The 25275-nt window shown below is 50.3% G+C and overlaps 10 protein-coding genes across 10 annotated transcripts; 5 read left to right on the top strand and 5 right to left on the bottom strand.

Annotated features, from left to right (window-relative positions):
• Positions 1–11: 11 nt before the first annotated feature.
• A1O5_09190 (uncharacterized protein) lies at positions 12–1562 on the bottom strand (the record flags this gene model as incomplete). The annotated part of the gene is made up of 3 exons (XM_007749770.1): positions 12–545; positions 601–999; positions 1080–1562. 3 exons carry the CDS (start codon positions 1560–1562, stop codon positions 12–14), a joined length of 1416 nt encoding a protein of 471 aa, XP_007747960.1.
• A 1100-nt stretch (positions 1563–2662) lies between these two features.
• Positions 2663–3790, top strand: A1O5_09189 (uncharacterized protein; the record flags this gene model as incomplete). The annotated part of the gene is made up of 2 exons (XM_007749769.1): positions 2663–2816; positions 2874–3790. The coding sequence occupies 2 exons, from the start codon at positions 2663–2665 to the stop codon at positions 3788–3790; spliced, it is 1071 nt and encodes a 356-aa protein (XP_007747959.1).
• An 857-nt stretch (positions 3791–4647) lies between these two features.
• On the top strand, positions 4648–5334 carry A1O5_09188 (uncharacterized protein; the record flags this gene model as incomplete). Its single annotated transcript, XM_007749768.1, has 1 exon — positions 4648–5334. The coding sequence occupies one exon, from the start codon at positions 4648–4650 to the stop codon at positions 5332–5334; it is 687 nt and encodes a 228-aa protein (XP_007747958.1).
• Positions 5335–7419: 2085 nt separating this feature from the next.
• On the bottom strand, positions 7420–9084 carry A1O5_09187 (uncharacterized protein; the record flags this gene model as incomplete). Its single annotated transcript, XM_007749767.1, has 1 exon — positions 7420–9084. The coding sequence occupies one exon, from the start codon at positions 9082–9084 to the stop codon at positions 7420–7422; it is 1665 nt and encodes a 554-aa protein (XP_007747957.1).
• Positions 9085–9138: 54 nt separating this feature from the next.
• Positions 9139–11390, bottom strand: A1O5_09186 (uncharacterized protein; the record flags this gene model as incomplete). The annotated part of the gene is made up of 3 exons (XM_007749766.1): positions 9139–9482; positions 9819–11019; positions 11106–11390. The coding sequence occupies 3 exons, from the start codon at positions 11388–11390 to the stop codon at positions 9139–9141; spliced, it is 1830 nt and encodes a 609-aa protein (XP_007747956.1).
• A 914-nt stretch (positions 11391–12304) lies between these two features.
• On the bottom strand, positions 12305–13528 carry A1O5_09185 (uncharacterized protein; the record flags this gene model as incomplete). The annotated part of the gene is made up of 3 exons (XM_007749765.1): positions 12305–12979; positions 13045–13266; positions 13325–13528. 3 exons carry the CDS (start codon positions 13526–13528, stop codon positions 12305–12307), a joined length of 1101 nt encoding a protein of 366 aa, XP_007747955.1.
• A 3699-nt stretch (positions 13529–17227) lies between these two features.
• Positions 17228–18719, top strand: A1O5_09184 (alcohol dehydrogenase; the record flags this gene model as incomplete). The annotated part of the gene is made up of 7 exons (XM_007749764.1): positions 17228–17273; positions 17346–17462; positions 17520–17626; positions 17679–17699; positions 17789–17837; positions 17886–18203; positions 18292–18719. The coding sequence occupies 7 exons, from the start codon at positions 17228–17230 to the stop codon at positions 18717–18719; spliced, it is 1086 nt and encodes a 361-aa protein (XP_007747954.1).
• A 1457-nt stretch (positions 18720–20176) lies between these two features.
• A1O5_09183 (uncharacterized protein) lies at positions 20177–20788 on the top strand (the record flags this gene model as incomplete). The annotated part of the gene is made up of 2 exons (XM_007749763.1): positions 20177–20612; positions 20670–20788. The coding sequence occupies 2 exons, from the start codon at positions 20177–20179 to the stop codon at positions 20786–20788; spliced, it is 555 nt and encodes a 184-aa protein (XP_007747953.1).
• Positions 20789–21545: 757 nt separating this feature from the next.
• Positions 21546–22277, bottom strand: A1O5_09182 (uncharacterized protein; the record flags this gene model as incomplete). The annotated part of the gene is made up of 1 exon (XM_007749762.1): positions 21546–22277. The coding sequence occupies one exon, from the start codon at positions 22275–22277 to the stop codon at positions 21546–21548; it is 732 nt and encodes a 243-aa protein (XP_007747952.1).
• A 1079-nt stretch (positions 22278–23356) lies between these two features.
• Positions 23357–24962, top strand: A1O5_09181 (uncharacterized protein; the record flags this gene model as incomplete). Its single annotated transcript, XM_007749761.1, has 4 exons — positions 23357–23581; positions 23737–23950; positions 24005–24427; positions 24532–24962. The coding sequence occupies 4 exons, from the start codon at positions 23357–23359 to the stop codon at positions 24960–24962; spliced, it is 1293 nt and encodes a 430-aa protein (XP_007747951.1).
• Between the last annotated feature and the right edge of the window lie 313 nt (positions 24963–25275).

The following is a 25275-nucleotide window of genomic DNA, read 5'->3' as shown; positions in this document are numbered from 1 at the left end:
ATGATTGCTGCCTATGTGCTGGCCTTGACTCCAAAATTGTACAGTGGGATGGAATCCTTCTTCGCATGGACTCCCTTGAATTCGGGGAAAACCAAGCGACCCGCGCTATTGTGAAGAGTCTCAGTGTGTTTCAAGAAAGGCAGCCCTATCAGGGCATCATATTTGTATCCTTCGACAACAACAAACTCCACATCCGTCCAGATTTTCTTCCTCCCATCAAAGCTCCACCTCACCTCAACGCAGGGACATTTCGTTGACGTGGACCCATCCGCCATCAATAGCGTCTGAAAGCGGCGCGAAGATTCATTGACCTGAATGTTTTGCTTCCTCAGCCACTCCGCTTTGATCAGGTTACATCCCCCGCCAGTGTCGATGAGGGGCTTGATGGCCTTGCCATTGAACTTTCCCGGGAATGTGAGAAAGTCGTCATTCGCACTCTGATCGATTTTGCCGGAGACCAGCTCGCTGTCTTCTTCCGAACAACAAATGGAACATTGAGGCCCACCGCCACCACCGGCATCTCGGTCCCCTTGGAACAGATCGGGCTGATAACGATGTGAGCCGTTCTCCTAATGACAAAAAGATGGGAAGGATATTCACCCGTAAGCGAAGATTTCTTGCTCGAAGATCGGCATCATCACCAAGACCCAGTGCAACGGCAGCGTCACTCCTGGAAACTCGTTCCAGGACTGCCAGATCCCTAAAAGGTACCGATTCCAGCACATACTGTCTTACCAGATCCTTCAGGCTCCGGTTGCCAGATTGAATCAGTTTGAGAAGAGTATCGAGTGGTGGGCTGCCAATCTCTTGATCCTTGATCTTGCGTAGAAATTCCAAGATACTGTCCCATTGGGCAGAAGCCGCTTGTGCAATTGCTCCTCGGCCAAGAACGGACAACTGGAGATACAGGGATGTTTGCAACTCTAGCTCTTGATCGCGAAAGAGGAGTCGACAGAAATTGTTCCACTGCTCAAATTCTTCCACATAATCCTCGGCAAACTTGATTGGTGGAAAGCAGGAGTGTTAGTCGGGATACTCCATTACATTTTCAGGATTCTGAGATCGAGACCTCATCTTACCTCGCCATGGTATTCGAGCTGGGCCTCGGGTGGTAGAGACGCTTCCGCTGCCGTCACACCCCGTGCCACCCCAGCTGCTCGATACGCAGACCCAGCAGCCCAGACAGCTGCAATCACGGCTCTCTTTGCGACGCGCTGGTCCGCAGCCCCAGATGCAGCCGCTGCCGCTGCCCCTACTGCGCCCACTGCTGCGTTCGCGGCAACTGCGGCAATATCTGTAGCTTCCGAAGTGAGTCTGAGCTCTCGCTCTCTTTCACCCTCAGCTTGTGCAGAGGATGGAGCGTTTCTTTCTGCTTCCTTGACGGCCTGGGAAATCTGCCCCAATAGTGCTGCGAGGCTTTCAAACCCTTTCGCTGGAACAGCAAACGTTCTATCGGAGGATTCTAGATTATCTGCGAGGTGAAAAAGTATATCATAAAGCTGGTGTACCTGCACCTCGATCGCAGTAGCCCTTTTGCTGTTCTCCTCATCATCATCCACCATGCAAGTTAAGTTGCATGTATGGTGGCCTCCGGCTATTTTCTCCAGGCACTTCCATCGATACATTTGAAACTCGTGGATTTTGTATTGCGGGATGGTCCTAGACGAGGTCGAAATATTACCTGGGTTGAAAACTGAGGGGCCACTGTTCTAGCTTGACCGGCAGATACTAATGACCTGATGAAGCACGTGCGGAATTTGCCGGATTCGAGTTATAGCAGTACGACGGTGGAGAGGCAGGTTTGGTAAGGTTGAATTAGCTTTTGAGCTGACAATAGCGGTAATTTCTCAGCCCGGATACAGCAGCTGGGCTAGGAAGCTCCTTTCCCTTCTGGAGCTGAGCACTGAGAACGAGGCTCTGCAACCGGCCTACCTAGGCAGACGGGCGAGCGAACCAGGCTCGTGTTAGCTCAAGGCAGCCACTACTGCAATTCTCGCATAAGTTTTGCACCGCAATTTTTCGACCTACAGATTCTCCCAAAACCCAGCAATACCTCATTCGACCAGCCCTTTATTCCTAATCACGTCAGGTCAAATCAAATCGGGACACGTAGATGCTCTGAAACTTTTTCCAGGTGTGCTCTGAATTAGAGTCAGCGCTCGCAGGCCCCAACTGGAATGCCTCTCTGGTTTTTCTCTTCAAGAGCGCCTCCTCTTCCTCCTGCCTCAGCTTTACCCGTAACACTTTTAGAACTTTCGCCCTAAAAGCCTTCTTGATTACATCCATAAGAAATACCCTGGAAATCTTTGCCATAGTCTTCTTTCAAATCTCCTTCCCATGAGGGCCCAAGCGTCCCTTGATCTGACGATCTTCCAGCGTCTGATCCTCCTGGTCAAGTCACTCCAATGTATGTTCCCCCCCGGTGTCAAACTTTTGCATCCTGAATGGCATTGATTGAGACCCTAATTTTACGCCTTACTAACTCTGGCCTAGTCGCTTGGTTTATTGGGTACGTTCTGTCTTCCCAAGGGCTCCTCACCTACCGCTACTATTACCACAATTGATTGCTTTAATAACTAACAAGCAATGTAGACATCTGTGCCTCATCCTTTGTGTCCTAAAATACACCTCCTTATGGATCCGCATGAAATGTTACGACGACATGGCCCGGTTCTGCTACCGTACCGCATTCATCTCCGCTGCCACTACTTATGGCATTGCCGTCTATAAGATTTTGTGTTTCCGCGCCCGAAGCAGCCAAAAGGTCCCGGGTGGTGCTCTTAGCGTTGCTGCCTACGAGACTGTCCAGTATCTCAGTGTGTCGCGCTCCTCCCCAGAATAATCCGGACTTTGGATGCTGACATCTTTCTCAGCTCTGGCCCTAGTCTGGCTCTTTATGCCTCAGCGGCATAGTGCTCTGCTCCCTTATTGCATCTACTCCATCTTCCATGTCGCTGTCTATATCCGCTCCGATCTGATCCCCACAATCCAAGCCAATCTCATCCAAGATATCCGCACACTCCAGACGAATGTGGTCTCCACAATCCAGACCAATGTAGTCTCCACAATCCAAACCGAAATTGAGACCAATGTGATCAGCCCGCTCCAATCCAAAATGCAGACAAATCTCAACCCGCTCCAGACAGCACTCCAGACCAATCTGAACCTTGAGCTCCAGGCCACACTCAAGACCATACCTGTCGCTCCTGCTGCGGCCGCTCTAGTTCCGGAGATGGTGCCCGCATCCGACTTTATCGCTGACAAGATTAGCGTCTTCGTCAAGAAATGCTATGATATGTCTATGTCAGTGCTTGCTCCGACCATTATATCGTTCTTTGTGCCCCAGTGGATCTATCCCATCTTTTATCTAGTCACCAGGTTTACCGCTCTTCCTATTGGCACTTCAGGTGCAAAGACGCCAACACTCGACTCTATCGCCGACAATATCGGTGTCTTTATCAAGACGTATTACAACATTTCTATGTCAGTTGTGACTAAACTCGAGATTTTCATCTGGTTTAGTCTCCTGTTCTCAGCCATCACCTTCCAGCGCCAGTCGTGGATCATGATCGTGGTCTACACTGGCTTCCTGCGCGCCCGTTATGACCTGAGCGACTTAGCTCAGCTTGAGGCCAAGGTTGACGGCTTCCTAGACGCCCAGAATGCCCCCCTTACCGGTCGCCGGGCCTGGAAGAGTGTCATGGTGCTTACGCGCAAGTTCTATCATGTGTCGGATCTTACTAAGTATATGGGTAGTGATGCTGCTCCCAAGAAGATGAAACAACGGTAAATGATATATCTAGTTGGATCCCAGATCACATGCCACTGGGTTAGCTGCCTGATAGGAAGCCTGTGGCACTAGGCACTTTTTGTTGAGACAGGCTCGGTACCTACATAGCACGCTAGGTACTCGGTACTCGGTAGTCAGAGTTTGGATGCGATTCGAAATCTTGGCCCGGAGAAAGCAGTGCCGGTAATATTGTGGCCGAACACAAATATACTCCATATTATGAAAAGCCTTTGCAAAATCAGTCTCCCTACCTCCAGCGACGGCGATGATTAATCCACCACCCAGCTGATTCTCCGCCCAGCCAGGGAGAATGTGCACTGGATCCTTTGTCACTGACGGCCAGCGTTATTGCTCTTTGACTCAGCCGCAATGCAACGTGGACGATGTGTCCGCCAACCGCTTGCAAGGCAGAAATCAACGCCCCAAAGCCACGCCTTGCTGGGAGAGCGCCCATTCGATTGGGCTGACGCAAGAGGTATTCTTTTATTTCCTACCTACGGGATACTCTTACCAGAGCCGACTTCATGGGTAAAGTGGTGTCATCTCTACACAGAGAGACCAACAAACCGGGCCGCTGCCCCCTAGAATCCCCCCATTTTTGCAGGCCCATTTGAGGTGGCTCTCGGGGCGCTGCCAAGAAGAGAATGAATCTACTGCGTAATATGTATTACCCGTTTCAATTCCAATAAAATTTTAAACCAGCATCATGTCTACGGGACCATCTGAATCTGGATCTACCAGCCGGTCTGCCTACGAACCCAGACGCTCACAACTCACGGATGCGAGATCTGGAGTTTCAGCATCTCCCTTCAGCACTAGTCAGCAGACAATCGATCACGACGTTAGAGGCCAACACGATGGCTACCATGCATGACAATGGGGATAGATTTACGGGTGCGACAGGCTCAATAGAATCAATTCCCGGTTCATGGGTGGAATACTCTGCGAAAAACCAGAGGAGAGAGATGACAGAGACGCATAACGAGGGCTCGCATCGAGCAGACACCTATAAAGAGAGAGATGATTCGATTCTGAAGTCTTTGAAGGCAAAACTGTCGAAACCTGATAGTTTCGAACAAAACCATGCTCTCAAAGAAGACAAGGCCTTGGAAAGGCCCTTGAGCCCGCAAGAAACCGGCAGCGGAAAGGAGATTGGTGTTGGAGGGATGGGTCCCAATCATTTGGATGAGATTCGCATGCGTATGAAGCTGATGTACAAGGCTGTCATTGATCTGGCTGAACAAAACACAATATTGGCGTCGCGACTCAGGGGGGCAGATCAACGCAACATAAAATGGCAGGCACAGACCCCAGAGGATTCGGATGGTAAAGGCTCCTGTGTCGGAAAGGAGACAGAGCCGATTGCCGCTCTCGAGATGTCGAAGAGAAAGGCTGAGGATGAAACACGGCGGTTGAAAGATGCTAACGCAAAGCTCGATGTAAAGCTCGCAGAGGTGGAGAGGAAATGCGAGCTGGTCATGCAGGTTCTGGTCGCTGTGGTTGCAGCCTTTCTTTTAGCCATTGGAATCACCCTTGGCAGATAGGTATGAGTTGGCTCTCGAAGGCGGAAAGGGGGCCGTTATTCACTGCAACCCGTGACGCCCCTTCCAAATCGTTCGTACTGTAGCTTCGCAACCCCAATCGATATTGCAGCAAAACCCTGTGCCAATAACCGCCTGGTAATCTTGACCCATTCCCAGTCCGACAGTATGCAAGGTTGAGATTTTAGCCCAGCGGCACCTCTTGTACGTAATCCAGCCCCCACCAAACATCAGGGCAGAGTCAAATCGGCTCCTCACCTGCGACGCGGGTTGCCCTACATAACCAAGCTGAACAGTAGCGTCTCGATGAGTGACGATGACGACGAAGATGGGGGTCTTCATACAGTAGCGCGCATACTAACCACCGAGGAGACTACAAACGAACGAGACCAGGCAACCGGTGTAAATGAATCACTCAACCGAGGATGGCTCGATTCCCGTCGTAATTCAGATCGCACCTGTACCGGATCGTTGGAGACGCATTGGTATGTTTTTTTTTTTGGTTATTCGTATTCTTGCTATGCTGTCTGCTGTCTAGCAATCTGCAGCTGTTGGAGCTACTGGAGCATGCACCTCGCCCCTTCCGTGACAGGCACTTTTGGGCTGGCCTTGAATGCCTGCTAGGCTGATATCCCACCACTCCCGTATTCCAGGTTGTAGATAGGGGCCATCGTCTCGAGTCTTCTGGTGCCCAAGTTAATCTCAGGTGGGATCTCCAATTTTGCTCAGCAGAGACACTCTGCCTTGCCTTCGCATGAATGCCTCACTTTCATTCACGTACATTCGGTTGCCTACGATTACCCATTTTGGCCTTTGTGCACGCCCTGTATTGCGCCGTTTGGGCACCAATGCACCACACCGGTCGCATCCCATCAGACAAGCCGCAAAAGCAAGTAATACAACCTGCCATTGGACCATTTGACCTGACATCCTCCTGCTGAACTATCAATTCTCACAGACGAGTTGTCCTTGCCAGTGTCTAGTGGAAACGACGGATTCCGTAAGTCTGTAGCCTTGAAGAGCTGGTGTTGTGTGAGAATACTGTATGTACACCGGCATGCCCCCGGAGAGTCTACTGGTGAATCCGCCGACTCTCCAATTTTCCTTCTAGAGACAGCTGCATCGAGCCATAGGTTTGTTGAAGGCCCGAAGTCGAAGAAATTTAATACTTCACTCCAGGGCTAGGATTTCCTACCCAACCCCTGACACAAGTGACTAAGGCAAAACAAACAAACAAAGCCCTCGGGACGACCGGGATGACGAGCAGGTCCACCAAGAGGGACTCCCGCAGAGCTGGAGGGAGCGAGGATGACTGGCAGAATTCGAAAATGACGTGGCCACAGCCCCAAGACGGCGCATATAAGTCAGACCCCTCGTCAAAGCATTCGGGCGACGAGCTCCGCCAACAAACAACCCTCCGGGTTCAAAAATTGGCCGCGTTGAGACAGCATGCGGATTCACTGGAACCAGCGATCCAGAGCAGGGTGAGGAGACAGGCTGATGAGCAGAAGAGCAGCGCGGATCTGGAGAAGCAATTGAATTGCAGGATCGAAGAAATGCAAAGGCGGATTGAAGCGCTGGAAAGGGAGAACGAGGAGCTGAAATCCAAGATCACAACTCAGGACGCGAAGTACCTCGAGTTATGGGAGGAAAGCGAACAGATCTGGGAGAGCATTGAGCATGTGACTGGAAAAGTGGTGAAAGTCAAGGGGATGATCGATGATCTTTGATACAACATGGCTGGGTTTCTTCAAGAGACGTGGAAGGAAGACGATTGAAAGGGAACTGTGACAATGGCTTTCAGACTTCTAGACAAAGAGCTAGCAATTCCATCTGATAGCGCCAATTGCTTCGAAGCTTGTACGTAGTTGATCAAATTGCAACATCTTGAAGGTTTCTTGCCAAAGGAGGCAGTGCGCCCAGGCTGCAACCAGGTCGGATCATGCTCAATGAATCCTATACAAAGCTTGATCCCTCAAGAATCCTGAGGCTTACGCTCCCGTGTCGAGAGGTTTCCGGGTCTGGCATCTTCTTCTTTTGGCGGAAGTATGCAAGCGTACTGATGGTTCGTTGAGATTACAAGCATGGTCAGAACCAGGGCTCCAGAGAGATGCTGCCGCGAATTGGTGGCTGTCCAATATTTAGCGAATGAGTGGACGTCAAGTCCACTCCGCCGAGGTCTGCTCTACCTGTTGAGCACAGCCGATTTGCCACGCGCGTATGATCCAGCAACGTCGCATAGCAGAGCGGTGTATACCCAGCCGAGTCTTTGAGGTTGATATCCAGCTTTTCACCGAGTGTCAGCAGCTCCACAACTACGCTTTCGTGGCCTCGTTCTGCAGCATATGAAAGTGGAGTCCTGAGGCATTCATCCTGTGCGTTAATGTCAACCGTTCTGCCCGATGAAAGGAGTGCTTTGACGAAATCCAGGGCCCCAAACATGGCGGCGTAGATCAACGGTGTGCGCAAGCAGCTATCCCTGGGATCGAGCTGGACGTTCTCAGCGATCTCGAGCAGTCCTTTGACGACAGCAGCAAGACCATACCAGGCACCTTCAAAGATCACCGCTTCCAAGGCCACTTTCTGGTTACGGACATTGACGTCGCGGATGTGCTGCAACAAAAGCTTCACAATTCTGTCGTGGCCCCTTTTGCCAGCCAAAGAAAGAGCTGTTTCGCCATTCTTTTCCTGAACAGAGAGATCGGCCTTTCCCGTACTAAGCAACAGACTGACTACGGCATGATGGCCATTATCAGCAGCGCTCATTAGTGGTGTCATGAGTCTGTACCTTGCTTGTGCGTTGATGTTAGCTTTGCCTGTTTCGAGTAAGATTTCAACCACGCCCGCATGACCACTCTCGGCGGCGCAGCGAAGTGCCTCATCACTGTCGACTTCGATTTCTGGTATGGACAGTAGCAATCTCGCTATGTCCTCGTGTCCGCGCAGCGCAGCAATTGCTAAAGGATCCGTAAATCCGCCAAAGTTGATGGCGGCTCGCCCTGTTGCAAGCACTTGCTTAAAAATTGCGGGATTCCCGGTGTTCGCAGCGTGTATCAAGGCTGATGAATTATTGAAATCGTCATAACCAAGGTCAACTTCATCTTCTCTAAGCAAGAGTCCAATTGCAGCCTGATTACCACTCCTGATAGCCGAAAATAGAGCTGGCTGGAGGTCATCTTTCCAATAATTGATATTAACTTCACCAGTTCGGAGGAGCAGCTTCAACAATCTGTCATCCCCGTTTCTAGCAGCTAGTTGGAGTGGGCTTTCAGGTGGGACGTATATCTCAGCCTTTGTGCCCGGGTGCAGTGACTCAGCTTTTGGATCCGGGTACACACCACAGTGGAGAAGATATTCAACTATCTCGTAGTGGCCCCAAGAGGCTGCCCACAGTAAAGGATTGCTGTTCTCATCCCGTCTATCGGTTGAACCTTTCCCAGGAAATTCTCTGCGCCGCTTCTGAGGACATTGATATCGAAGGAGGTAGTCGACAACTGCAAGACACTTATTCCCGGCTTCGGAATGGGAGGCCTGTGGCAAGTCAAGTAGGCGAACGGTGCCATTTACTCTGTGATCAGAGAGTGCCAGCACTACGTCGAGATGGCCATACAAGCCTGCGTGAAAGACCGGCGTTCGTCCAAAACTGTCGGTTGCATCACGATCGATGGCTGGATGCTTGAGCAACAACTTTACAGCACTGGTATGTCCGTACCATGATGCTAAGTATAGTGGAGTCCGTCCAAGCTCATCCATTGAGTTGATCTCGATATTGCTATGTTGGAGAAACGCCTTCAGAATCTCTTCATCTCAGTTGCGGGCCGCCCATGCCATTGGAGTCCAGCCGCGCTCGTCTTTGGCGTAGACTTTCGCGCCCCGTTGTAACAGGAGGCTTACCACGGGCAAATAGGAAAGCGCGGCTGCAATGTGTAACGCTGTTTGTCCACGGTTGTCCATTAGGTCGAGAGCAGACTTTGCAGCAAGCAGACGGAAAACTGCCAGTGAGCCGCTCCAAGCCGCGATATGTAGTGCGGTCTGTTCATCACCGATGCTTCTCTGATTGATGTTCGTTGACTTAGCCATCAATGCTTTGACTACATTGACATGCCCCCGCTCTGCCGCCAGGTGTATTGGCAGCTGAACATATTTGTCCGCTGCGTCCTGATCAACCTCCTAGGTGAGGAGATTGCTAACCACCTCTTCTTTGCCTTTCCAAGCAGCTCGATGCAAAGCTACTCCTTTAGAAACATCTTGAGTGTCAAGAGCATTGCTCCTCTCGGAAAGACATCCAATGGCATCCGCAACCGTAGAACTGTGTGCCTTTCGTACACTCAGTGGTGGACTCTTTGTCGGTACACGAAAAATACTGCGTTGGAGTCCAAGAGGTTTCAACGGATAGCTTATGAGGCTCCGTGAAGCTCTGATGGGCATAGACTTCCCTCTGAAATCCAGGAGACATGATGTCACTGTTCTCCAAGCCTTAACTTCACCTTGCTCTATCATATCTGTATCACCCAAGCCCACTTCCAAGTTGATCGTAGTTTTGGCCTGCAGATTTTGGGCAGGGTGAAATGGTAAAAATCCTACATCTCTGCTACAGAGTCTTTGAAACATTCTGTGACGACCCAGGACTTTTACAAGCAGGGCCCCAGCGAAGTCTTTCCCGTCCGGCTCTACCATGAAGACATGCTGATTGGGATTTTCCAAAGCTGAACGTATCGCCACTCCAGTCAGGGGAGGAACACCAATCCAAGCCAGCACGCGTTTGGAAATGCTGCCAATCTGAAACACTTTCCAGGTGCCGACCAGATTGCCGTTGTCTTCCACAAGCAGCGAGGCAGGGCGTGAAGCGAAAGGCATATTGGGTATGTTGGCAGGACACCAATTAAAGCCTTTCGACATTGTAGCAGAGTTCTGGAAGAGGTGTCTGTGGGATACTCTGCCAATTTTTCGTAGAATAGTTTGATATATTTCTTGTTGGGAGTCGGTACTGGTGAATTCAATTCCAGTAAGCAACGCTGCGATGACGGCTAGATCCCTACTCCAAGACGTAGAACGAGGGCCAAGGATTGCCAAAAGATCGTCGATACTTGTGATCGTACCCCGTCTCAGATTTTGAATGGCTTGAGTCGCTATGTGGTAAGCAGGTGTCTGATCCGTTGACGCACTGAGAATGTCGTTGTCCAGATCCTTCAAGATATACCTTTTCCCTTTTCTGAACATTATTTTGACCTTTGATGATTTTGCCAGCTCTAAAGCTGTCCAGCCTCGACCAAACCAGGGTGACATAATGATGGCGAGGCTGGCGCCTTCCGCAGCAGCTCGAGGGTCACTGTCGTCCCAATCTATCTCCCGAAGAAAACAGTCATGGACAAATGTGACACGCGCGTCTTCGTAATTGCGGTGCATTCGGCTGATAGCTTTGGCACGTGCTGTTTTGTCTCTGGGGAGGCTAGCTGTATCCCACCAGATTCCGGAGACTTGCAGTGTTTTTGCAACCCGTATAAAGAAATGCCAGAGGCAGCGGTTCACCCCTTTCTCTGGCCATGCTCCGGTTCCAGTTCCATCAGACCATACGTGAGAGATGGCCATATAGCCGGCAGGCTGTCTCACCAAAGACTGCCCGGTGAAGTTCCATGCGGTACATTCTCCCAGTCGCGCAGCTTCATTCAGAACCTGACTCGGAAAATGCTGTTTGAGTTGTTCACATCCATAAGAATTGGAATTGCATTCGTGGCGCTGGTCGACGGAAGTGAAATCAAGCTGAGACAGCTCACAGAATTGAAAGCTACATTGGTCATGACTCGTTCTTGTTCGCGGAAATAATCGCACTTTTTGCCCGGGCGGAAAGAGCCGCGCGGTATATTCTCCAAGCCATCAGGGAGATTCCTGGTCACTGCCCAGAGTCGATTAGGGCACAATTTCAGACTTTCGATAGCTGTGTGAACTGCTTCCAGGACTTCAGAATCTCTGTTTTGCCGGATTCTAGTTTCGGGCTGCAACTGTTGAGCTTTTCTGAAAAACGCCCGTACATGTTTGGTATGGTCTTTTGAGGGTTGCATGTCTGGCATTCCAGCATTTTGGCGTTTAGATTCTGAGGACGAGTGTCGAGTCCAGGTATCTCTCAAGGATTCCACAGGTCCTTAGGACTTCACCACTCAGAGCGAGGAAAGAAAAAGCTCAAGACAGTCTAAAAATGTCAACCAGGTTCTGAACCTGGCCGACATTTTACCTCAGGCTGGAGCCTTGTCTTCAGAAGCTCAAAGACGTAGCCACCCAATCAGATGCAGAGGCGATGTAGAGCGATGGAAAGGAAGCGAGCGATTGTGTCAACCCTTAGGTGAGCCGTTGATGGGCTAAACGTGACGGACTCGGACATGGCTTATCACGAAGTCTTGAGAATGTTAAAATCTCAAGTCGAAACTGGAGCCTTGCTGAGTCATGGCGAATCGGGCTCGGCGTTGTCTCCGACAGGATCGCGGGCCTGTCGCTTGACAGTACCTCTTCCTCCGGTACTCTGCAGGACCTTTTTTCTTTACCACCGGTGCTCGGTGCTCGGTGCTCTGTGTTCAGTCTTATTTCCAAAACACTTTACAAAGACGGCGGATGTCGATCTCTCGCACTCTGCGCCCTTCGCGCGAGATCTGCCACGGTTCAAGCCCACGCAAGCACCCAGCCTCCCGGGCAAATTGGCAAGTCCGCAATGGTCGTTCTGTCCTTCTTTTCATCGATTTGTCACTTCCACCTCCTTTATGGCTCAGCATACGCGAACAAGATCGCCGAAACCATGCCTTCAAAGGCTCTTCCCATCTTCGGGTCTCTCCCGCTACTCTTCTTTGTCATGCATGCGGATGATGACTTGGGCTGCGACAAATACGATCACACAGCTGGATCCGAAATAGAGTGCAGGCAGGCTTGCTCGCGCGCATGGTCTCGGTAGCAGGATGACAAGCGGTGCGGGAAGAAATCTACCAGCCTACAGTGCGGCTTTGCTGTGAGGAAACCTGTCTTCTATCCACTTCTGCAACACTGCCGCAATGTCCAGGTTGTTCAACTCCAGCATTTGCATGTGTCCGTTGCCCTTGATTCCGAGTTCTTCTAGCCGGATTAAATCACAGGAGACTCCGGCTTGTCGCAAAAACGCTACCGTAGCATGTTCGTACTCGGCATGGTAGCTGGCCTCGCCAACTTCCACCAGCACTGGCATGTTCTGGAGGTTCTTCAGCTTGTGTATCACCCGCCCTTCACTTTGATCCTGTAGCACTACTGGGGACCGGCCACCTTGGGTCGCTGGAATGGTGATAAGGCGAAGCTCTGAAGGATCTGTTATCGGCGGCGAAAATGCCATGGGGACGTCAGCGAGACCCCACACCCGCGCTTTTGAGCCATTGTGTGGATGTGTGCCTGCAAAAGGGGGCCCGTTTGGCTCGACAGCGATGATGGCTTTGACGAAATGGGGACATGCGTCTGCGGCCAGCCATCCACCGGGAGCACCCTGCGAATGTATGATCAAAATACTTGGACGGCCGATCCGTTCGAGCAGAGCAGTTATCCCTGCCTTCTGAGTCTGCTGGTATGCAACCAGGTCAGACATACTCGGTAAAGTCGAGGCGTAAAACTGGTCAAATATCAGATCACCACGCTTCCCTCTCTATTACACGGAAGTCAGTAGAGCAGGGACATGAGGCTCCGGTAGCAAATGGTTGCCAGACTCACACCAGGCCATTGCATGTGCAATTCTGCCTGTGGCCACTTTCCCGCCGCCTTCGGTGCGGTGAACATGTCTTCCACGAAGCCTGTCGGATAATGGACGTGCTTTCGTTGAAGGGCCGGTGCGGATCTGCCCCTTGACGCCGTGTCTATCAGGTAGACGGTGTAACCCTGGTCGAGAAAGTAGGAGGCCCATCCCTTTCGGCCGTCCAGCGTATGCAGCCAGTTCTAAGCTTGTGTTAGCCCGCTCCTTTGGTAACTCCCACGGCCCAGTGTTATGCCATACCAACCCACTTTGACCGCCTCCATGGACGAAAACCAAAGGGTGTTCCCGTATGGCTCCGCCAAGTGGTGTCAGGCATTCGACGTATGTCTGGTCTCTCATGACATGTCCACCAAAGCTCGTGCTTTTGTCCTCCTCGTAGACTCCGCCAACGTAAAAGTACTGCCGGTGACATGGCGTTTCTATGTTGTGAGCAGCGATTATCATTGAGATACCGGTTGGTTCTCTCGACCGCTTTTTTCTTCACGCCTTAAGGGTCCACTGGACGGATGAGAATGCAATTGTTCTTACTGATACAAAATCGGAACGTACCAATATCTCTCAAATTTAGGAAGAGCAGTTTATAAAGTGTTTGGGTTTAATACCTTGATGGCGTAAGCTCCGTGAGATGCTGACGTCCTAATTCAGGCCGGCCATGCTGTATGTATGATTGCCGTTGGAGCTTTGAGGACTTTTTCGAGTAGCCCGCTCCAGCTCTGCGTTCCTCGGGCCATCGGGTCGCAGGATCGCAAGCCCCCTCCATCCTACGGCCTCCTGATCGCTTGAGTGGAATGGAGTGGAGAAGATGAGTATGCGGAGGTCCCCTTAAATTTGCGCTTGTTGCCTTATGCCGTAAGAAAAGACGTTCCGCTGCAACACAAACCGGATCGAACGTGGGGAATTCGACATGAAAGTGGGTCGCCAGACTGCGAGCCTTTTCCCAAGGCTCCAACAACAACTCAGTGTATGTTCTGCTTCTTGAATACTTTGGCACCATACGAAGTTCGACTCCATCATTTCTCCACGGTATACAAAACTCGAAATCACGTCGAACCCCATCTAAAACAGCTTAAGAAAAGTGATGACCTTCTTGTCTGGATCCTGAATGTCGAGCTTCCCTTCATGGGCATATACACTTCTGTTGCCCCTTCATCATCAAGTATAGTAGAGTTCCTATCATGGGGCTCGAGGTAGATATCCCGGATATCACTTTTTTTCCACCTCCATTCTGCAGATCGGGCAGTTATGTGACGGTTTCCGAAGCCGTTCGGTCAGGCACGGTTTGCAAAAGACGTGGCCATATTTGATCACCGCCTTTGGAATGCTGACCATGCAGATACGGCAACGTAGATGGTCAACCTGATCCACTTCTTTACGCGCAGCCTCCAGGTCGTGGGCCAGCTCTTCCGATGAGCTCTGGAATCAAAGCGAAGCTTATGACCTGTGGTGCTGTTCCGACCACGGGGAGATAGAGTTCGTGCTTGGGATCGCTAATCGATAGATGTTTGCTGGGAATTTTGACATGCCGGATGCAGAGGCTACACTGGAAGCCATGCTTCAACAGCACAAGGACACTCCTTCCGAGTTCGATCCGTATTCACACCATTGCTGGGCAGGATGCTACGGCACTCTGTTCTCACACGTGCATAGCATCATCGATAAATGCAACATCGGCAACGAGGCCCAGTTCTTGACGCGGTGGAAAGTGTGCTGGAAGCCAGAGAGTTATATTAACGAAAAGGATTGGATTCCAGCGTCACTGGAAAGAAACAAGAACCCGGGTTTTCGACGGAGCGAACGGTCAGCGAGACCTTTTAATTCCAGAATAGAAGGATATCGGAAGATGATGCTGGTTGTGAACGTTGAATGACAAGAGAGCGTGCGAGGCACTGTGCTCACGTATAGGCCGTGAGTACTGGAAGCTTAACCTTGTTAGGGACCATGTTGTGGACATTGTTTTGGTATCTAGGAATGAACCTCGAAATCTTGTTAATTGTCTTTTGGAACCAACATATTTCTGGTAGCTCACGGATTTTTGCCCGCAGTCAGCTTTTTGGAAGGGCGCAAGTGAAGCCCACCTGGTCCTCTCTCGATCGGTCAAATAGGCGTGGAGGTCAGTGGATTTCGACGTCGAGGTGGCGTTAGCGATAAAGCTCGGATCGCAATTCGGGTTGTACCTGTCTCACTGTGTTGGTGAAGCGGGAAGTTAAAGATTATCTTGAACGGTGGATCTCCAGTAACACTGTGACAAGCGCCGAGGCGCTGAGATTCAAGGCCAGCGATCTCCGGGGAACCGATACGGTCAATTCGCAAGGAATTTCTTGCCACTATTAATGCTCCCAGCCACGCACTTTAGTGAATAAGTGTAGTTCTCTGAAATACGATGCCGCCTGGGATAGAGTCGCGTGGTGGTTTTGGGGTTGACCAGTGTATTTAGGGGGGAGTCGACCAGGGTACTCGAGTTGGCTAGTGTATTGGAAGAAGTCGACTACCAGTACTGTAGTCGAGGGTCACCTTCAACTTTGTTCGATGACATAAGCCAGAGCCACGGCTAATCGAGGAGCCCGAATGAGCCCTCTTATACTGTAACAAGGCAAAGTGGCTGTGCTGGGCTGGGCTGGGCTGGCAAGATGGTAGCAGGGGGGAGAAAGTTGTCCAGTCACATGTCAAACCAAAATGGGCTGGCAGAGGGAGTGCGGAACAGTTTACAGTGCTGGCAGAGTGCCATTCTTTACAGTTTGAGCAGAGTATCATGAATTTTATGGCCTTTTGGTGCCGTCTACCTAATTCCTGAGTGTTTTATCAGTCCTGCCCTGTTCCTCGATACTGCCGCTGTGCTAGGCGTACGTTGCCCTAGCCGCTGCCTCTCTGGGTGGTGTTGGTGGTGGAGTTGTCCTGTCAGCGCCAACCAGAACCGCGGTCTCGATTCCCGACCTGCTGGACAGGCATCTGTGCGTTGTTGCACGTGCATGCCAAACCCTGAATTGCTCTGTTACAGTAGTACGAAGAAGAGAAAGACTGCTCTACATCAGTACTTCGCTCTCCTCCACGATAAGATTCATCTTTAGCCCGGGAAGGCACATGAAACTCACTGCGATTTCTTTAGTAGCCGATATTCCCTATGGTGGGTTAGAATTTGGTGAGATGTAGCTAAGTAAACTTAGATCGGTGCCACCGCGGCTCCGATAGCTAAGAGGCGGAGCCGCCAACACTAATTCCCATTGAGACTGGTGCAGTTAGACCATGTGCTTAGATAATTTCTTGCGGAAAAGTGGTAAGGGCGCCATAATCTACTCGAGCGGTTATAATCGGATTGTCGCTATTCCTAGCTGTGCTTCTGCCGATCCCGTTTAACATTCTCATGCCTCTTCGGCTGAAATGCCGTATGCTCTAGGGGCTGAAACGCTATCTATGGATGGGAATGTCCTGGGCACCCCGAGAGAGGGGGGTCCAGGTAATGAGCTCGACATCTGCCTATCTGCAGCATCAGGACAATTCCCTGACCATTTCGTTATGAAGACCAACACGGCAGGACACACACAAGTTCTCCCGAAAGTATCGCAACCGTTCAAGACACCGTCCATTTTCAAGGGGGACGCGATAGGCCAAGGATACGAACGCCAACTCCATGAATGGATAGTGCAGTGAGAGTCGATCACACAGGCACCATCTTCTCCATGCCCCAGCCTCCCGACCTTTTTAAAATCGGGAGGTCTGGACATCCGGAGGGACATCCAGGGTGCCAACGCCTAGTGTATGGTGAGCATCGCGATGATGGGTTCTCGAGCGTGCGACTCGGACATACACCAAGCTGGATGATCTTCCAAGTGATAGCATTAGTGAAATTAAATACGGCCAATTGGTATAGCGGAAGAGTCACGCGTTAACTTACATCCTGCGGGGCAGAAGAAAAAATTGTTCCGACCGTGTTTCGCCTAAATGAACTCAGCGCCTTGCTAGCGTTGTTGAAAGACATGGGGGGATGACTTAATTCAGCATGAGTAGGAGACAAAGGTACCCAAAGTAAACGCAGATATATAGCTAACCCCAGCTCGCAAATGCAAGTTCCCTCACAAGAAGAGTCACTCGACGCTACGGACTTCTATAATCAAAAAATCGATTGTCACCTAAATAAGTATCCAAAACATGGCCATTCCAGAGCTACAGTGGGCCCAGGTCAATGAGGGTGGAAGTATGTATTCCCTCCGCCTTTGCGACTGTGGCTCAGTTCCAAAACTGATGGATGCTACTCGACGGCTCCTAGGGCTCCATTTCAAGCAGATTCCGGTTCCCAAACCAGGCAAAGGAGAGGTGCTGGTAAACATCCTCTACAGCGGTGTCTGTCACACAGATTTTCACGCTCTCAATGGCGATTGGCCTTGTATGTCGCCAATTTGAAACAAATTGCGAGCCTGTGGGGGGATCTGACCCCTAGTAGTTCCCCCAAATGACCCGTTGATTGGAGGCCACGAGGGTGCTGGCGTTGTTGTGAGCAAAGGCGAGTTAACAGAAGGTATCGAGATTGGAGACAAAGTGGGTGTCAAGGTTGGTAGCTGCTTAGTTCTAGAACAAACTGGATACTGACCTTGTGTGTTAGTGGATCAACAACATATGCTTGGTTTGTCCCCCAAAATGAAACTAGAGAAATGGTTACGTCTGTGAGTGCCCATGGCTAACTGATGAAACATGCCTGTGAATTCTGTGAAGAAGGAAACGACATACTGTGTCCCACGGCGAAATTCTCTGGCTATACCACGTACGCTCAATCTTTATTTGGTTAAATACTTGGCTAATGTTCGCACAGGAACGGGACATTCCAGCGTCGGTGCAAGCTCTGTTCTTTCAGACCCTTCTTTGGCTAATAGAATGGGAACAGAATACTGTCTCGCCCAAGCTGCCACAGTCGCCAGGATTCCAGATGGGTGTAACATGGCCGCAGTCGCGCCCATCCTCTGCGCCGGAATCACGGTTTACAAAGGCCTGAAGACATCCGAATGCAAGCCCGGCCAGACTGTTGCTATTGTGGGTGCAGGTGGCGGACTCGGTAGCTTGGCTCAACAATACGCAAAGGCGATGGGCCTCAGGGTCATCGCCATTGACGGAGGAGAGGAAAAGGGAAAGAGTGAGTTCTTGGGCGCCGCTCTCCTATATGCTCTGAGTTATTTTGCGAAATGTTGGGCCGTCTGGATGGCTGACAGTTCCGCGTCTAGTGTCGCTTGAGGAGTTGGGTGCCGATACCTACATCGACTTCCTGAAGAGCAAAGACATAGTGAATGACGTCAAGAAAGCCACTGCGGACGGACTTGGCCCTCACGGTGTTATCCTAGTATCAACTAGTCCAAAGCCGTTCGAGCAGGCATCTGAATATGTTCGCCCAAACGGAACCGTCGTCCCAATTGGTCTACCGCCGGACGCCAATATTAAGGCTTCTGTATTTTGGGGCGTCTTGAAGATGTTGCGAATTAAGTGCTCATATGTGGGCACACGCCGTGACACAGCAGAAGCTCTCGATTTCTTCGCACGTGGGTTGATCAAGGCTCCATATAAGCTTATTGGACTCGGCCAGCTTCAGGAGGTCTACGCCTTGATGGAAAAGGGCCAGGTTCTAGGCCGATATGTTTTGGACATGTCAAAGTAACCATTGTGTAATGTCAGCCAAAGGCGTAGAGCCAACGCGGTCAGTTTTGGAGTGGCCAAGAGCTCGTTCTATCACGCTGTCCCTCGGAAGTGGAGGCAGCTGCTTTATGAAAGTTTTGTTTTCATCGCAATTGACACTCATCGCTGAAACAGTCTACTAAAAAGTCTCAACCAATTCGATGAGATCTCTAAAGAGCTGACACAATCAAAGTACCCAAGATTGGGTCAATCTTGTTGATGTAAGAGACCTAAGAGTGTTGGACAGCAGGCACCAGATCTGGTTATGACATCAACACCATGGACCTCGCTGTCGTCCTGTACAAGAGTCAGCCTCGTGCAGCCTTGTTCGCTCATCTGACTCATAGTTAAGCGTTCCGGTGGCACTGCAGCCTAGAATAGTCTCAGCTGCCCGTCCAAGCTGGGATGGACAATGGAACGCGATGGACTCCTCTCGACACTCATTTTTGTACCTTTCAAAGATATATAAGTCTCTCTGATCCTGCAAGTTGCTTCTGGGGACAGAGTCAATATTCCCACTTGAATTTGACATGACAGACGTACTCCACCTATTCTTGCGCCAATCGCATTGGCCGACCCTTCTCGCGAACAAATAAAAAATAGTTTCCAACTTGGCCAGTCAAAAGAGCAAGGTGAATAGTATGCTGGAAGTCTCCTAGGGGGGTTCACATGCCATCACTCGGAGGTGCGCCTGCCTCTGGTATCTCCTAAAAAGGCCTCGGCTTTACTGCCGAGATATCTTATCATGTTCGAAGAATCCCGGAGACTGAGAGGGTATGCTGCGGGACCATCGCCGACAGTTGTGAAATGGCGGAGCACACCCACCTTGGAGGTAGCGCGCGGGTCGGCACCGAATCCGCATGGTCCAGTCCGAAGCACATATGTGATGACATCAATGTTCTTAGAGCCTTAAACATAACGCACTCACAAAGAAGCGATAGTGTAGCCTCGAGGATCCGTGCACACAGCAGAGGACTTTTTGACCCCGCTGCAAGCAAAATGCCGAGAACTTACAAGCTCTCCCACAGCCATATTGAACAGTATCATCGGGACTGTTATCTACATATCCCATTCGAAGAGCATCAAATCGTCGAACTAATGAGCTTCAAGCCTGGACCAAGAAGACAAAAGCTGGCCATATGAATCAGGAAAATGGCTTTGCTACAGGGAGCCTAGCCTTGATGGCAAACAGTAGTTGTTCCGAACGGAAGCATTCGTCGAATATCATCCCGAGTTTGTTCAACTCTTGCGCGGTGAAGTCCTTTGCAACGTCCTGAAACAATTATCTGGCGATGTGAGTTCAACTTCTTGATGGCCTTTTTCTCTAGCACCAGCATTCTGTCTTGCGTCCCTCATTAGCCTTGCTTGGGGAGGAGACCATACCCCTCCACATCTTTCCGTCCATGAGATCCATTTCTAACAGCTACGGAGTCGCAGGAAATGCTCCTTTTCAAAGAAAAAATCAATTACAAGCTCCCCAACAGCAATGGCTTCAAAGCGCATCTTGACGCGCCCGCCTATGATCACATCGGCGGGGTCAACCACGTTACCGTCAACATCGCAGTCGACGAAGCTACCATTGCAAACGGCTGCCTGGAAGTGGCTCGGGGCAGCCATAATATGAATGTCAAGCTGGGTCCCGGTGAGGGGGGTCGCATTGCTGCAGACTGGGAGGCCAGCGCAGATTGGGTCTGTCTCCCACTTGAGCCAGGCGACATCGTGCTATTTGGAAGTCACCTGGCCCACCGAAGTGCACCGAATAAGACGGATCACGGCCGCCCAAGTGTCTATGCAACCTACTCTTGCAAGCAAGATGGGACGGACTTGAGGGAAAGGTATTACGCGGATAGGAGAGTGACATTCCCTCCACATTATAGTAAGTACGATGTTTTCTAAGAGGATCAAGCGGCCTATGGCTAACTTCAAGACTAAGACAGAAAACCAGGGGAATACTATAGTGCTGGGATGTTGACGTATGGATTTCATTATTTTGAGAAATCGGCGACGAGAACTGAAAGGTTTCCTGGAGGTGAGGTGACTACTTCAACGTAATTTGAGATCAGATGCTATATCCTGCGTCTGATTTATGGAATCAATACCAGCCAGATTTGTACATGGTACCGCCATCGTGCCGAAGTTGCCATTGGTGAATCGATATATTTACTTATCGTGTGAAGGACTTCGACAAAACAAGCACGCAAGCCCTGAAGAGAGACAGACAGAGGCTCAAGGCGGGGGGAAATGCAACGATTCATGAAACAATGCCGAATGATAGCTTGTTTGATAGTTGCATCTCGCACACCCTCTTTCCTATCGGAATCATACGTTATAGAAGGATTGTTTAATCATACCCAATCTCAAACCACGGCCATTGCCTCTCCATTGTGGTGGGACTGACGCACAACTTGCGACCATGTCTTTCGGCCATCGACAATCAACTCAAATTTCATTGTCCAGGCGTCTTCCTGCTCGGTATCGAGCGTGAAGATCCCCAATTTGGAGTGGCCCGGGTAATGGTGATACAATGCGACATCTGTATCTTCAATTTGTGCATAAGTTCTCTGAAATGGCTCGTAGAATTAATTCAGGGGAGACGTCGAGAACTCGATAATTTTCGAATCGTTGCTGCCTGGGGGCCGAAAACAAGTGGTAGCATGCTCGAGTCGATCCTGAAAACAAAGTTACCAGGGTAAGCGGCAGGCCGTGAACGGAAAAAATGGAGACACTCACACCGCTGATGATCAGAACACCGTCAGTCTGCCACATTGTCTGCATCAGTCTCTCTCGCTCCCATAAGTAGCCACCCCAGCTATCCTCGACGTCGGGACCCCTCCAATTCCGCGTGAAGGGGACACTGCTTACGACGACCTTCCATCCAGAAGCATCGGTCAACCAGCTTTCTAAATCGCGCCGTTGCTGTGCGCCGATGCTGTGCGCCGAGAATAGTCTTCTCCGGGCCGTCCTTCATCTTCGCAACTGACCCGTAGCGTCTTGTGTCCGCAATGAAGAATGACACATCACCGTGGCGGAAGGTGAAGTATGTTTGAGCATCTCGAAATGGAGGCGGATTTGCAGCGTCATGGTAAGTCATGAAGGCCTTGATAGCCTGCTGATAGATTCCTGTCCCATTTGACGACCAATTATTGTTGATCTCGTGGTCGTCATATAGATGCAACCATGGTAGCTCTGTCCAAGCTTGTGACCAACTTGGAGACGCGTATACTTGCCTGTAAGCTTGTTGATAGTCCTCCGTATTCCAACCGAACCTTTTTGGCAAGTCAATGTAGATGAAGTCGCCAAGGAACAGCATGAAAGAGAGCTCCCTAGACTCCGCGACCTTTAACAGGAAATCTAGGCCCCGGATGCTAAGTTGGTGGTCCAAAGGGTTGTATGTCCAAAAGGCTTTGATGCAGCTACTGGAGACCATAGACCACCTTTTAGGACGCTCAGGATGCGTGTGAAACCTTCCTTTGTGACTAGCGTTGGTGTAATACACATACTGTGTGTCGGAGCGCAAGTTCTCAAGAACGAAGGTAGCCATGTAGTCGGTTTCTGGCGTCGTAGAAACGACCGGACCTGCTTGCCACGGTTCCCTTCCTTGCTCTTCCACGACGCTTGTTGATTGTGGTTTGTACCACAACTGTATTATTGATTCTTTTGGTGACCGGATGGAAACACGTGCACTACTGGCATTCACATAACCAATTCGTTCAAAGGACAAGTCAGAACTGGTGTGAAATATTTGGGCTCGATAGATGAAGTCAACAACACAAAAGAAGCACAAAAGATTGAGGCAAGCCGAGAGGACTGTTATAAGAGGCCATCCTGCTTCAAACGATCCAAGGAGGAGCGCCGAAGCCACCTTCGTGCCGCTGCGTCTGAAAGTGAAAATATTTGGAGCATGACCAGAGCGCTTGAGTCGTAAAATAACGTGGTAGCCGAAACTAATCGCATATATCGCAAAGCTGATGAAGATTGATCTAAGGAGACCACGACCCCACGGCATCTATACAACATGTCAGAAGCGGTTGTCTGCTAACATACTTTCCTAGCACTAGGGCACTGAACGCACCCATCGCAGGAAATATTAAGTGTATAATCGGAGGTACAATGACGATATAACTGCCAGTAGATTGAAGAAATGTAAACGGTAGTCAGGAAAATCAAACATCGCGAAAGATAATGCTGGAGAGTTGCCCGACGTGACGATCCTGACTGCTGCCGAATAGCAAGTGACCCGTAGAAAACGTGCCTCGAGAATAGCTCTGCAAGTTCGCACTAGGTCACAGCTGAGGATATAATATGATTCCAAGACGGTGAACTCAACTTCGCAACGGAGAAACTGACTCTAACTCATCGTCCGAGATGTCCGGCCTTTCCTAAAAGTATCGGCCCTGCTCCGGCACTGCCAGGGCTTTCGCGTTAACCAATGAAGCTTCACTAAGAGTACATCTTCCGAAAATGCACATAGAAGACTGTTAGAAACTGCCCAGCAACCAAACAAGATAATCCCTACAGTTGAAGTTGAAAGACTGGGTAGAGAAGTATATAAGGCGCCACAGACATGTGCAAATTCCCTCCCTTTCCCCAGTTCCATTCTTAACTTAAGCGTCTAAAACAATGCTATCGCCTGAAGATATGAGGATTCCTGGCACCGTCCAATTGACCGATGCTGATGGTAGAATCAACGTTAAACACGCCGGGAACACCGATGTCATCTTGATCCCTACGCCGACTGATGACCCAGAAGATCCCTTGAATTGGACGCCTCGCCAGAAAGCTTTGTCGACTTTCTGCACCCTGAGCACTAACCAAGCGTATTGTCACATGCTGAAACCGCGTGCTGTAACTCGCTCGTTTGACAATCAAGCACAGCCACCAGTCACTGCTTCGTATTGTCTCACAATTGGAAATATCGAGCTCTAAATACGCCTCGCAAGGAAACTGCCAGTTTAGAGGGATTGCTGCTATGCCAGGATTAATTGAACGAACGTGTTCAGAACGAAATGCATCAGTCTCTGCCTTTCCGAGCCGAAGACATTGGCTCCCTGCTGAGACCAGCAGAATTATTACAGCTTCGTGAATCTGTCGCTGCAGGCGAAAGAGCACAACAGGATCTAACGGATGCGGAGAATAGGTACATTAAGGATATTGTGAGGCTCCAGCAGGATCTTCGCTTTCAAGCTATAACTGACGGTGAATATCGTCGACAGGGTGAATTACCCCATCAGGGTGTCCAAAGTGTTATTACTCACTTTCCGTTGACAGTTTATTGGGGAGACTTTTTCACCAATCTAGACGGGCTCCAGGACGTCACAGTCAACGAGCAGTCCATCCACATTCTACGAGACTATGTGCCTGATTTCAAGCTGTTTACCGATGCAGGCGCAAAGGGTGCCAAAACAACGTTGTGTTCGGGCAAGATCAAGCACGTCCGTAGCACATTTGTTGAATCATTCGAATATCTCAAGGGCCTGGTCCGGCCGGAACAGGTCAAGAACATCAACATGGCCATGGGCTCACCTCACTGGTTTCATTTTCGATATCGGCCGGGTTGTGCGTACCCTTCCGACGTCTACTCCTGTGATACTGAATACTACCACGATGTCGCAGCAGCTTATCAAGCGGAATTGGAAGCAGTCTATGCTGTGGGCATGCGGAATCTTCAGATCGATGATCCAACTTTTGCGTGTAAGTTTTGCCCGATCAGTACCGCAACCCACACTAATATACGGACTTCTGCGATGAGAAATTTGTCGATGGCTGGCACAACGACCCGATGAACAAGAAAACAGTCGACGAAGTGATCGACGAATATATCGCACTGGTAAATGATTGTATTAACCTGCTGCCTGCTGACGTTCATGTCGGACTCCATCTGTGCCGCGGCAACTTCATGAGCAGGCACTGGGCCACTGGTGTTTACGAGCGAATTGCAAAGAAGATCTTCAAGCAGGCCAAGGTCGATACATTCCTTCTTGAATTCGACACGGACCGGTCTGGCGGGCTCGAACCATTGATGGAATTGCCTAGTAACAAACACCTTGTCCTGGGACTCGTAACGACCAAGTTTCCTCAGCTTGAGCATTCCGATGTGTTGAAGAGAAGAGTTTGGGAAGCTGCAAGGTTTATGGCGGAAGGCAGTGGGCAGAATGAAATAAACGCCTTGAAGAGGATCAGTCTCAGTCCTCAGTGTGGGGTTCGCCAGCGCGAGTATTGGAAATAAAATGACGTGGAACGACATGAATGAGAAACTGAAGCTTGTTCGAGGTGTGGCTGATGCTGTCTAGCCTGGGGAGGTATAAAAAGAGGCGACTCATCACCGCAAATCTCATGGGCTATATGCTCTTCATGAAATACCATACGATATATTGGGAAGAAACCAGGCAAATCTAGCCCGTTAGTAACATCAGAACCCATATCACTGAACAAGTCATTAATGTCCCGCTGGATGTTAGGTCATCCAAGATACCCCCTATCACTATATTACGACTCGCTTCAACTCAGGTGTCAGACAGGTCGGGGCTCCTTGAGGGACG

Source organism: Cladophialophora psammophila (assembly GCF_000585535.1).
Source record: "Cladophialophora psammophila CBS 110553 chromosome Unknown aczJe-supercont1.15, whole genome shotgun sequence".
NCBI lineage: Eukaryota > Fungi > Ascomycota > Eurotiomycetes > Chaetothyriales > Herpotrichiellaceae > Cladophialophora > Cladophialophora psammophila.
This window is presented reverse-complemented; position numbering and strand designations above follow the sequence as displayed.